The sequence below is a fragment of the Seriola aureovittata genome, chromosome 1 (genome assembly GCF_021018895.1).
Source record: "Seriola aureovittata isolate HTS-2021-v1 ecotype China chromosome 1, ASM2101889v1, whole genome shotgun sequence".
Classification (NCBI taxonomy): domain Eukaryota; kingdom Metazoa; phylum Chordata; class Actinopteri; order Carangiformes; family Carangidae; genus Seriola; species Seriola aureovittata.
Window position 1 is genome coordinate 11,866,011 of NC_079364.1, and position 14,047 is coordinate 11,880,057.

The window sequence follows — 14,047 nt, forward strand, 5'->3', positions numbered from 1 at the left end:
AAAGTAACAATTTATCATTCAAAATCACATGTGACGACTGTTTTTGTGCGTGTATATGTGTGTGTGTGTGTGTTTGTTTGTATATGTGTGTGTGTGTGTGTGTGTCTTGTCTGTGAATGGAAGAATCTGCGTGGGATATTTCCTGAATCCTGCTGAAGCTCAATCTGTTCATCAAACATGTGTGACAGATAGCACTCCCTTTCACAAGAATGTGGTCCAACCATCCACTGAGACAGACATATACACACACACACACACACACACACACACACACACACACACACACACGCACACACACACGCACACACACACACACACACACACACACAAAACCACAAAGGTGGTGCTCCAGTCCCCGAGGAGCAATATATCCTCCTTTATGAAGCCATGGATCCATATTAGCTCATGTTTGTCGGGACTCTGTTCATTATTCTGTGTCTCTTTGCCCCAGGGACCCACAGAACTCTGTAGTCTATAGTTACACATGTGTTAACCCAACATTGTCATTGTTTGCTCCAATAACGCTCCATTATCTGCACGGGAATCTGATGCTGCCATTCAGCCGACAAGCTGAGCTATGGCAAATCTTACACTGTTATTTCTGACTTTAAATGAGTGGCTTCCTCTGGTGAAAGCATGAGTCAGTGGGTGGGTGCTGCTGTTTGCAAACTGACACTTTCTCCTAAAAACCCGATTCTCTACAACAGTGGTTCCCCACATTTTAGGTTTTAACCCCATAAAATAGAAATTGTTAATCTACTTTTGACTATTCCTTCTTAAATTCTTTCTTTTTAAGGATTTCTAGAGGCCTCAAGAGGAGAGGTGTACAGTGTTTCACAAGAAAAAGAGCAAATATCTGAGAAAAGTCAGAAAAAAAACATTATGAGACATGATGAGAAACAATTTTTTTTTGTTTCTCCTCCGTGTAATCATTTTGTAACCCTTTGTATTTATCATGGAACACATCTCCACTTTGGGAACCACTTCTCCAGAAGAAATAATGTAAAATTCTACTACTGGTGTCGCCTATTTGTAGCTGCTTAGTTAGGACTGTAAAATAAACTTTCAAAACAAGGAACTCGTTTCTGCTGCTGCACTCAGAGACGGTTCAACTATACATAGCAGTAGAAATCTTAAGCTGCTTTATGCCACAACATATTGCTGTTATACACACTGCAGTGTTTTACGCCCTGCAGCCGACCCTGAAGGGGGGAAGGGGAGAGCGTTGACATTTGACACTGGATAACCGCCTGTAAAACAGCAAAAACAGATTAAGGAAGTCATTTTTCCAATCAATATATCTGCACATGAATTCTGCCAATCAAATAAATTCTATGAATGGGAAACGCTACAACACTTCCATCCAGTTCTGACAGGTTTTGTCTAGGGTTTCCCAAGAACAACAGTATAGCACTGTGCCAGTTTAATGCTTCAGGAGGAAGAGTTGGTGTTGCAACGGTGAAAACGTATCATGTGCCGTCACTCAGAGGAGGTTAGTAATCACATTAGTCATGAAGCATAAGATAAAACCTGTGATTTATTTACACACGTAGGCTTTTTTTGCAGCCATGAGACCAAACAGTGGAGCAAAATCCTCTACTGATATGTCACCATCTAAAGGATGTTTTCTTTTTGACAACAAATACCATGAAAAGACCAAAACTAGCAAAATGTTGCTGCCAGTTGTTTTCTTTGTAGCCCTAACCCGGTACAGCTTATTTCTCTGTGCCATAGAGCTCCAATGTACTGTAGAGAAAAATCACCCTGCAACATGTTCCTTCATTGCAATGAACATGGGTGTTGTAGTTTATTTTGAGTAAAACCTCCTGCCATAAATACTCACTGGTGCCCTAAATTTGTATTAATCCGCAGCTGAAAACAGTCCCTGACAAATGCACTATTTACTACTGCTTGAGTCATATTTGCTAAAACTACAGTTCGCAGCTGTTTTAGAAAATGCACAATTTTTTTCGGTCGCAGCCAATGGGCTTGGATAGGGGAAGTCAGAAAGTATACAGGTCGGTTGTGCTTGAGCAGAACTTGTTTGCTGTCTAGTGTAATCGGAAATTGAAAGTGTTAATAGTTGATCTGATGAGCCACACTCAAATGAGGCTGTTCTCAACAGAAATCTGAAAGCTATGTGGGGAGGGGGTTTCCAAAGCTATTCGACCATCCAAAAAGCACTTCTGATAAAGCATACTGGCAGCTTAAAACATGTTTTCCGTTTTGGTTTGCTTTTAATAGCACTTGTTGACAATAAGGAACCTAAAAAATGCCAGACTCCTCCTTTATTCCTGCTCTGCCCTTCTACACAACGTGCTCTTCCTACTGAAGAAGTCTTTGCAAAATACATTATTTCAAGCTGCAGTGACAAATGGCCAGTTACTGAAGAGGAGCTCCCTGGTATCTCTAGCTGTAGTCCACAATGCTTCACAGAGGACAAATATAAAATCATGCTGAGACAGAGGCGATCAAGTGCCCGCTGTGGGGTTTGTAATACAACACAGTGTTATGACCGCTTCTCCGGAGGTTGATTCATACACTACGTGCATCACTACACAACAAGTCACAATACCAACACTCACTCACAAATCAAAACTACACCTGAGCTGTAAAACATGTTGCACACGCTACTGCTTCAATTAGATTTTACAGAGAGCAGAGTGATGACGCACATCTCTCTTATCTCTGTCCTTATCCCTTTACCTCCCACTGTTATTAGATCTCCCTCTTGTCTCTGCTTCTCTCGCACTTATTCGCCAACATTTATTTTATCTCCCTCCTGTAAATCCTCCTCATTCACCCTGCACTCCTGAATCCCCTCCAATCTCTTGTTTTCCTCTCGCTCTCATTCATGACCTGTGAGGTCCCTTGATTGGATTGCACCATCCAGGTCATCCTAGTAACCAAAACATCATGGGATTACCATGGCTTTCTCAGCTCTGTGTGTGTGTATCTGTGTGTATGTTTAATGACTCATCTTGCAACGTAAAAACAAATCTCTGTGCCAAAATGAGAGCTACTGGAGAATGGAAAACATCTACTAAAAAGGACATGACTGCATATATATATATAAAATCTAATATGTGTTAGAACATCTTTTACTCCATATAGTGTATTTTTCTCTCCAACCCATCTTAGGTGGATGAGTGCATTTTCTGCATTTTTCCAGCAGCCAGGGGTTTCAATTCATGCTAATACGACATGAAAATCGACCTGCAGAGACTTGAAATTTGTCAGAGATACTTTAGGTAATCCATCACAAAGAACATCTAGTTGTCTTAAATCTCCTTTCTTTGTTTAGTTGATGTGTGGTACTGCAGGTGAAAGGTTTTCTGAGTTTGAGTCAATAGTCGCATTACCACACCAATCTCTGTATTCCTTTTTTTTTTTTTTTTTTTTTTTTTTTTTAGCGCTGTGCCAGCACTGGAGAGTCAAAAATAGTCTATGGTCTCAAATATAATTTAAAGTTTAACTATAATAACAGTGTAACTTTACTTTATTCATCTATCAACTGCAGTTCACTTAATGGCCACCAGTGTCATGAAAAATGTATTTTGGTACATAAAGTACCTTTAAGCAAAATCCATGTATGTGTAGTGCTGGGCAAGTTACTTAAAAACTGTCATCAGTTACTAATTACTGACTAATTAATTAAATGACTTATTGAAAAATGAATTACATTACATTAATTACATTAATTAATGCATTACATTACTAATTACATCATTTTTTGTTACTCAGCACAGCTCTGTCAAAGTTGTCCAGAGTCACATCTTCTGCATTTAAGACATGTAGGAACAGAAAACAAGACATTACAGCTCACAGGCAGGCAGCTGTACAGTTTGGAGGGATTTAATGAGAATCCAGCAGGTAGCTTTTCCTTGGTGACTGCAGACAACTCTCCAGAAGACCATTCACAAACCCTCCAACTGTAAACAAAACCAGGTGACTCCTGAATGTACGCATACTGGTGGCTCATGTTAGCAAGCCAGTTAGGAACCCCGCTTGGTCAGGACCCCTTCGCGTCACCTTTTTAACACACTGGGTATCACTTTACCGTCATTCGTCAGTGTGCAGAGGCAACGTATTTTTTAAATGAATGAAGTGCTACATTTATTAATGGCAGTCGAGTTGCCAGGAGGCGGTTGGAGTGGATGGCAGGAGTACAAAGCGCACAACTGTCACACAACGAGACCGGGGTTCACATTCAGAGCCCTGTCTGTGGTTAGGTTCAGGCAACAAAAGCACTTTGGTTAAGGTTAGAGAAAGGTTGTGGTCTGGTTTAATACAGAAAAACTTCAGTGTGACTTCAAAACCATAATCCCGTCTGCTTGACTCATGAATCAACTTTAACGCAGCAGAGAACACTGAGTCTGTCGGACTACCCAGCACATTAACAAAGTGAGCTCATCAGTAATAGCAAAATATGCAATCTGTAGTTATTAGGCTGAAAGATGTAAACCCACCAGTAAGATCCCTCAAGCAGCATTAGTCCAGTCATTATCACAGTTATAGAAACAGGGGTCCCACTTTCCTGCTTCCTGCTTAGGGGAGAGGGAAGTGCTCCACAGTTGTCTTATATTTCTGGATGAGCTGATAAGAAGCAGCCACTAGAGAGTTTGTCAGTTTAAGGGAAGTTTACAACAACAGTAAGGGTGGAGTATACAAGCTTTGGTTTTGCATACATGCCTGTTTATGTCTGATGGAGAGTTTGTTACAAAAGGATATACCTCTCCCGTAAACCTGCCATTCAACACTTTAGATTAAAGACTTTATTGTAAAACCATAGTGTGTAATCTCCTGTCTCAGCCTGCTTATCAATCTCTCTTGATGAGTTGCTGTGTTCTGCTTTCCTTTCTGTCTGAAGCCCTGTTTTTTTGCTTCTCATCTACGTAGTTTGTCCTGCATAGTCGTTTTCGTTTTTTCTTTTTCAAAATTAGCTTTAACCTGATTTCACTTTCCTGTATTGCTAGTTGCTTCCCCTTTTTCATCTCTCCCTCTTTTACTTTCTCTCAAGGGTGTGTTTTCTCTCTGATTCAAAACAAGCAGAAAATAAAAAAACAACAACAGCAGCAGCAGCTTTCTCTTTTCATCAAGCATCACTGCAGCTGCCCTTGGAGAATATCTTGCCCTAGTATCCGAGCAAAACAACACAGAGCAAAGACACTCTTGGCACGTGTGTGTGAACGCTGTGTGGCGTGCACGCAAAGAAAAACACGGGGGCGGTGAGCAGAATTGCGGCGAAATAATGATGACAAGAACACCCCAAAGAGGGCGAAAGTGAACAGGAGCAGATCGACGCATCAAAAAAAGGTTAGACTCCCCACCTCAAAGTGAAGGAAGGAAAGTGAAGAAAGGGAGGCGAGAACAGCAGAAATGAGGAAGCACAAGTGAGTCAAACAACGTAATGAACGCAGTGAACGTGTAGCTTTGTTCCTCTTCCTCCTCCGTTGACTGCTCTCAGACGGCCGCACTCGTAATCTTCCCTGACGTGAACACATTCGAGGATACACAGGCGTGAACGCTCTCAGTGGCTATATGCTCGACTTGCAGGCCTAAATGAAGTAGAGGCATTAAGGAGGTGAAGAAATACAAGCAGTGTACTCAATCAAGGGCGAGAGAGGAGGGAGACTGCAGAGAGAGAGAGAGAGAGGGAGGGAGAGAGAGAGAGAGAGAGAGAGACGTCAGCCAGATAGAGAACTGGAGAGCGGTTAGCTTTGGAGAAAGCTACAACAGGAAATGAGATGAGGAGAAAGGAATTTTGACTGGATCCAAGATGTAGTTTAAAAAGCAGCGAACAACCCAGTTACCCCTGAGAGTGTGTGTGTGAGTGTGTGTGTGTGTGTGTGTGTGTGTGTTTGTGTGTGTGAGGCAGAGAGAGACACCGTGAGAAAGGAAAGAAGGAGTGAAACTTGTAAAGCACAATATATTATCTCAGTATTAATGCTCAATCTCTGATGTTTTGAAGTAGACAGTCAAATCAAGACCTGAAACAAAACTGTAAGTCATTACTTTTTTTCTGAAAAGGACTAAATATAAAAACATTACATCCTCTCACAAGCACACAGACACAGGCACAGGCCTACTCTGTGGATGGCTTTGATCCCACAGTAAAATGTTTCTTTATCATTGAAACTGGGGCTGCAACATACAATTATTATTATCTGATTATTAACAGAGTTAAGATCAGGTCTTAAAGGGTTTTTCCTGTGACATAATAACACACTTTCACTTGTGAGAGACCGACTAAAAAGATAGAATAAAAAGAATGAAAATAAAATTGGTGAAGCAGACAATGTGATATCCTGACTTTTAGTCCCTCCCTATGGGCCTGGACCCTACACTTCCCACAATGCAGCTGGATAGTGTCTTTTATTAGACCTAACCTGCCTGATTAACACTCATGTCTTTCAAACCCAGACCTAAATCAGCACTCTTCTGTGAGGCAATTTTGCTGTGCGGGCCCAACAAGACCTGTTCATACGGACAAATACAAAAAAAAAAAAGATAAAATGGCTTGATTCTATGTTCTAGCTCTTAGGTCTAATTACAAAGTAAAAGTCTGGACAAGCCAAATCAGTGAATTATTTTCATGAGCAGGAAGCAACTTGGCTCAGCCAGACAAGACCACATTCAGACTGACAGTAGCCCTGTGGGGGAGAGGCAGCCCTCTCAAGGTGCTGCTTTTGCCAATCAATTCCATGTAAGCGAACACCTCTGGTAAATGACTTTGTGTGGCGTGATCGACAAAAAGGTAATATAGCTGCCACTAAGGGCAAAACCAAAACAGAAACAACGACAAACCTCCACAGTCTTGTGTTTTGATACCAGAAGATGAAACCACGACACTCATAACCAAAAGCTGCATTCACCGCTTTGAAGCTACCACACCTAATCTTGAAACCCACTGTGGCAGAAAACGTCTACAACCCTGGTGTCCCCATTTCATTTCCACTCCACCTGAATCTTTTAGCTATCAAACCCTCACCCGCTATGGCTGTGGTCAGCTTGTACGTCAGTAACAGAGAAGTCAGACAGTTACAAAGCTTCATTACTGCGGCAAATTACTACGGCAGCGTAATCCACTTCTCCACTGTCCGGTTATTATGTTTATAACGATCACAGTTTTGCCAAAAACAGCTAAAGACACAGATTCAGGCAGAGCAGCAGCATGACCTGTTAGAGGATAAAACTACAAACCTTTTTACTGTTGCCTTTCATGGGCTGAATGCTTGATTACAAATACAGAGTTTGGGTGGAGTATCACTATAAGTGGCTTAAAGGTCAGATAAATAAGACCTCATTCTGTTTGACATGACACAACACTGAATATACTTGTCCTTCAATGAAGCTGAATTTACATCTGATACTGAGCCACAAGCCCAGGACACTATATTTCTATGGCTACATCATAACAATAAAACTGTGCGCATCTTTTAGAAACATCTTTAGAAACATTGGAATTAAGCCCGACATATTTAGTATCTTTACAAACTTTGTGCTCTTGACTGCCATTCATAATCATGTTCTCAGTACTATTTAAAACACTGACGAATATATCAACCACAAACCAAGTGATACTTCCCAGATGAAGCAAAACATGTTGGAAATTAATAATCTACACATTTCCTGTCAGTGTCAATACCAGATGTTAAACCAGATTTCTCTGGCTTAACAGCTGGTTTGGTTTATTAGCTGGTCACAGCAGCAGCATTCACATCTCACTGTACCAACCTAACACTTTTAAATGCAGTTCTGCTTGTCCCAAATTGTTCACCAAGAATAATAACCCCACACTGAAACCAGCTGAGCTGATTAAGTTTCCACACAACCACAACATTTGCTGGGGCAACATGAGGAGGAACAGTGTGGAAAAAAAAAAGGGGAGTTCACAGTTAAAGGCTGGCTGTGCTGCACGCCACAGTCTCTGTGATAAACCAGTGTTCAGTTACTGATCAAACTCACTCTCTGTCTAGTGCAGCCTGGAGCTAATGTTCACACAGATTTGTTAGTCTCAGTGGAAAACTTGAGTAAAACTAAAATACACAACCACAAACATAAACGCAGGCATATGCAGTGAAGTAAAACTGTATGGGGACAATCAACTTTATAGGCTGCTCGCATGTAATCAGGGTCAAAAACCTGGTATGTTCATTCAGGATGTGAGTGCAATCTTTCAAACCAGAGTGGTATCACGGTGGAGTGTAGTTAGAAGAGCAAGAAGGAGGCTGAACCGACAGAGCTGGTTTCACAGCTTTCGAAAGACCCGGTCAGGACACAGTTTAACCTCTACTCTCCCTCCAGCCTTTTTATCAATTTACATAATTATCAAATTACTCTGTTACTCCTTAAAAATAAGGTCAAGTGTCCCCATTTTTTCTCTGCTACACACAGACGTACACACGCACTCACAAACAGGCTTGGCATGCACGGTGGTGAGAAGATATGATATCTTTTGCAAGCACAGGAAAAGGGAGAGTAAGTTGAGTGTAAGTCCCTGTAATGTGGCAAGCTGACATTGCTGGTGTTGCCAGAGGAGAGGAACACTGTTGCAAAACCTGATTTACTCAGCATGCGTGGAGCCATTTGTTACAGAAGTTTTGAACAAACTTTCTGTTGAGGTCAATTCGCTTTTTAACACACAACACACAGAAATGATCTAAACTGCTTCTGACACTTGAATTTCTCTCTCTACTGTACAGCATGGGACATGTTTTCATGCTTATGTCATTGTCAGCAGGTAGAGGTCATCCCAGGGAGGGATCGAGTCGACTTTTCCCACAGGGCATCTGAAGGACGTCCTGAAGGAGTGGCACTCTGGGTGAGCTCTCCAGCCCTTTATTTACCCCTGCTGACCCTGCATGCTGGGCCTACGGCAATACTTCCCCACTATTCCTAGTATTGTGTTCTCATGGAGGGCATGTCGCTGAGTGCAGGAAGAGCTACTGTACCCAACCCGGATTATTCCACCAGCCTAAAGCTGCGTGGACCGAAACACGCTGTGCGTCTAAACAGTCAACACACATGTTTACAGCAAACTACTTCCCAGAGAGCTGTCCTTCCAGGACAAAATGGAGAAGTTAGCATATATATATACAGTATATATTAGGGGTGTAACGACTCTTCAAATCCACGGTTCGGTTCATACCTCGTTTTTTTTTTTTTTTCCCAAACCACTGACTTGACTTGTGTCCAACTTGCAATCTCAGGGTTATTATCCATCTTGATCATGGATTGGATCAAAATATTAATGTGACACACGCAGTTGGAAGACAATAAAATAGACATAAAAAATATACAGCTTGCCCTAACTTGTTTCACCACTAACGTAGTGAGAGTTCAACACCACATGTATCTATGTACACATTTGGAGGTGTATGCAAACTACTTCCCCCATGACACACAAATTACTAATGTAATCATAGCCTCATATGAAGCTTGTTATTCTTCTTAACAAACAAAATGGAACCTGAACCCTTCCCCTAAATAAGAGTGGGAGTCCGATGAAGCGTTTCTAAAACATTCCTCTCCCCGTTACTCCACGTCTCCTATTCAGTCTGGACAGTAGGAAGTTTAGGAACCTCTGTTGGCCAGCTGTCAAAGGAAGGGGGGGGGGGGGGCTCTGTCACTACAAACCAACTTTTCCCTCCTAGGCTCACCCCCCCCCCCCCCCCCCCCCCAGTAATCCAGCCTGAGCTGCCTGAATTCAGCCGCCCACTCACGTTTCCTGGACCCCCAACACTTTACCTCCTCTACACTATGTGTAATCTAGTGTTTCTTTTACTGTGGTCCACTCTGTGTTGAACGCTATTTCTACTATGTCCACAATTACACTTGTATTGTTACAGCATGGTGCTGAGCCAACACTATAAAGCCTCAGCAGTGCAGATCGAGTAGCTTATGAGGAGGACTGATGCCAAACGGTGCCATGTTTAGTGGAGATCTGCTCTCAAGCCAATCCAATAATTTATCCTTGGCCACTTCACCTAGTGCATAGCAAACTCTGGAAGGATCTAAACCTTTCACTTGGGATTAAACAGCAAATTGTAAATATATGGAAACAATACTGCTACAGAAAAGTCTGTATAGCTAGCTGTTACATAATATTTTTATATTCATTACTGATCAAAATGTGTAAGTCACTCATAGTGCTCAACAGCTCTGCAGTTCCCCCCCAGTACTATGGAACTTTTCTAGCAGCTTTAAGCTAAATTGCTTTGATTTCACATCCCACATCCTCACTGTTTTGGGTCATTCTCACTGCTCTCATCCGCATCATATTAACTGTTCACAGCGAAAGAAAAATTTGAATAACAACAATAACTGTACACAATGTAGCCACCGGCCAGTGAATATATGGTGGTGCAATTAGCAGCTAAAGAAACCGATGTGGATCCCCAAACAAAGGGGAAAACAGATCAAATATTGGACTTAAATTTATCAGGGGGCAAACAATTGTCATGTGTATCCTTGAGGTGTGACAAACATCTTGAATACATTTTCTTTTTTCATTAAACATTTGGAAAACTGACTTTTTTCCTTTTTTTTTTAAATCATGTATGGTTTACAGCCATGCTCTCTCTTTGAGGTATAGTTTGATCTACTTCTTCACTACCTTTGTTGGCACATTGTTATGTTTGTCGGGACACTACATCAACAGAACAGTGTGAAATGCAAAATAATGTGGCATACGCTGCCTGCGTGTATATTTGTATGCGTGTGCGTCATCAATAGGGGCCCACTTATGAAAATATCACTCCATAGTGCTGCTGGTGGTCAAAAAGCTTTACGTTTGGGCTGAGCCTGGCTGCACAGAACGAGCTTGTAATCACTGATCCACTGGCAACGAGGTTTAAGGTGTTCATTCATTCATTTTATGCATTACTTCGAAGGAGTGTACAGTAAATGTTCTGATGTGTTTACCAGAACCCTGATCTATCCAGATCAAACTATGTTTCTAGCGGTGACAGAGAAGTCGAATACACATATGTTCTTGTTAATTAGTGCAAAGTCCCGACTCCAGCTGTGCCACTGAGAAGTCCCGTCCCTCTGAGCACTGACAGACGACGCACAGGCTGCTCCTGTATGTGAGACGCCACCTCTGTCCCTCACTCTGTGTCTCACTACATCTGCTTTGTATTAGGTTGTTGCCATGCAGGAAAAAACACAATTCTTTTGTAGTCTCTTCCAGCCAATCAGGAAGTGAATTGGGGGTAGTTTCCTGTTTCCTGTGTTCCCCAGACAGTACGGACTTGGGCCTGGTAGCCCCGTTCGGTTTCCGAAATTCATGTGTTCCTCCAGGAAACTGAGAGGAGTCATCATCTGGCGGAGCATAACAGTAATAACTTCGCTCTCTCTCTTTCTCTGCTACAAATATGTGGCAGATTTTCAGCTCTGAGTCATCAGCCAACTGCAGCCTCATGCCAAAGGACAAGACTTTGATGAAAACAATGTGACGCAAGGGTTACATTACTGGGAGCATAGCGCCATGGGGATCAGACTGACAGCAAGTACGACTGCTGCTAGGTAACTACACAGTGTAAACTCAACTGTCGACTGACTCCACTTGTACTTTACTGGGGTATTTCCACCTGATTGGTACTTCTACTCCACCACATTTCAGAGGTTCACTCCACTACATTTATTTATCCATCAGCTGCAAGTAACTAGTTATGATGACTGCATGACAGTTATTCTATTGATTAATCTGCTGAATAATTTCTTGATTAATCGATTCATCTTTCAGTAGTGAAAAATGTCCATACCAGTTCCTGGTCATCTTCAGGCGTCCTCCTTTGTCCAAACAAACCCATAGATATTCAATTACACTAATAGAAAACAAAGGAAAGCTAAAAACCTTCATATTTGAGAGGCTGTAAAAAGCTTATTTGTTATTCAATTATCGACGATCCTCTAATCAACCTACTACAACACTAAAATATACTATTTCAGAAATGCATACTGTAATAATATATAACACTCACAGCAGGGCCGAGCGATAAAATCTCACAGGTGTCATTTTTTCTGTATTGACTGTTTTTACTATTGATACTTCAAGTACATTTTGGTCATACTTCTGGACAGTGTATTTTACTGTACAATAAGGTAATTGGACTTTTACTTATAGGATCTGACTACTTGCTCTACCACTTCATTTTAAGCAGGTTAGTTTATAGGAAAGACGTTTGTGACACACAGAGGTCCACCAGTCTTTCAGTTTTCATTCACAGGAACTCAATGCTGCTGGATGACTGAACATTCATTCAGAAAGTGCAGCAAACTAATGAGGCCATTGTGATTTAAATATTACAACTCTCCCTGGAGTTACAGGTCTGAGCATATTATCTCACTGAGGCTGGACTATTTAATTAACTCAACGCAGGGTGGTTCTCTCTCCAGCTGTTTTCCAGGGACTCTGCGGCCAATTTTAACAGCAGGTAAGGAGCTTAAAAATACAGTCTAACTTTGTATATCAGCTCAGTCGAAAAAAGCGTCTACCAGAGTGTTTCTTTCTAATGCTGGCTGGCATCACCACACTGCCACACAGCTTGTATGTGTGTTTGTTGTCATTTTTTTCCCTCAGCTCATCCCTTCTGTCGCATGTTTTGAGTCAAAACAAACCAGACAGCACAGCCAGGATGAAATGGGTGCCAGATGTCAGTGAAAAAGAAAGGAGACAGTCCCAAACATCCCATAATGACACGCGATAACAGTTAGAGCTCACTGAGGAAATGATTTGCTCTGAATGATTTGATATAAAAAAAGTAAAAAATGTGTGCATGTTGTCAAACAGGTAAGACAGCAGCATTTCAGACTTCCCCTAACAAAATCTATCATTCAGGAAAATCTTCAGATTAATCGATAATCAAAATAATCACTTGTTGTCACCCGAACTGTAACATAAAAGTAAGCTTATGGTGACCATATTGTTCTATTATCATTTAATATTATCATTACTATCATTACTAGCAACCTCTGAGACACATGTGGGTATATAAAGTACTGCACAGTTTCCATTGTGTAATTACTACAGTGCTACGACCAGGGCACGATTTTCTTGTAAACGGTAGTAGTCCGAATTGTACTGAAAAACTCCCCACCACAGCATACACTGCAAAATGTACTTCCTCATGGTTACATTTACAAGACATGCATGCACCACATGCCTCCTACAAACCAGGGGTACCCACTGGAGACCAGCAAGATATCTAAATATAGAAATCTAGGCTAACAATCAATAGCGAGACAGTCAAGCATAAAGCTGTTTGGAGGGGGAGGAGGACCGAGAGAGAAGGGGGTGCAATAACATGAATGGGTGGCTGCAGCTAAAGTGTAATAAAGGTTTATTTGATCTCAAGTGCACAGAAAAAGGCATCTGGATATTTACAGCTGTGGAGCTTTTATGTCGCATAGTCTGCTAAATATCACCCAGCGTGTTCTAATCGATTCAAGTCTCCATATGTAGACCTCTGAGACACATGATTTGGATTCTAATGCCAGCTGCCAAATTCCCACAATTTTCCCACAAGCCTGTAAAACCTCTGAATTTCTCCCCTTTACATTTTCAGTTGTACAGTTTGCAGTTTACAGTCTGTGCCCTGAAGGCAAGTGTGTGATTTGAATTACAATAACAGGCAGAACAAGACAGATCGGGGTCCCTCCAGTCTACAGCCCTCATTGCCTGCCTGCCTGGCCCGTTAATATGGAGCCATCCATTGAAGCGCTCAGACTGGGGGTAGGGATTTTTCTTCTTACCTATTTTTATTTTAACGCTCTGGAAAACCCGGAGACCTTCCTCTTCTACCGCCATGCTTTCACCGTGGCTCTTTCCCTTTTGACGACTAAATGAAGACAGTCCTCCACGGTGGTCGGTTCTGGCCTCTCCAGCGCACGGATATTCCAGGGGTTTTGCACATCTATGCGCCTCGCACAGCGATCATACTCCGACCCGACCACTGCCGCTGCTGACTGGTTGAGAACAAGCAAGCAGCCTCGGCTTCAATCCCGCAGCAGCAGCAGCAGCAGCAGCAGCGCCAGCGGAGGT

General features: G+C 41.9%; 1 protein-coding gene across 2 annotated transcripts in view; it reads right to left on the bottom strand.

Moving 5' to 3' along the window:
* rasa3 (RAS p21 protein activator 3) overlaps positions 1-14,047 on the bottom strand; it is a 37,875-nt gene extending 23,828 nt beyond the window's left edge. Inside the window, exon 1 of one of the 2 annotated variants that reach the window (XM_056363182.1) lies at positions 13,759-14,047. In XM_056363182.1, coding sequence (XP_056219157.1) covers positions 13,759-13,813 — 55 coding nt within the window. In that variant the 5' untranslated portion in view covers positions 13,814-14,047. The remainder of the gene's footprint in view (positions 1-13,758) is intronic. The other variant, XM_056363258.1, reaches the window with a different exon arrangement.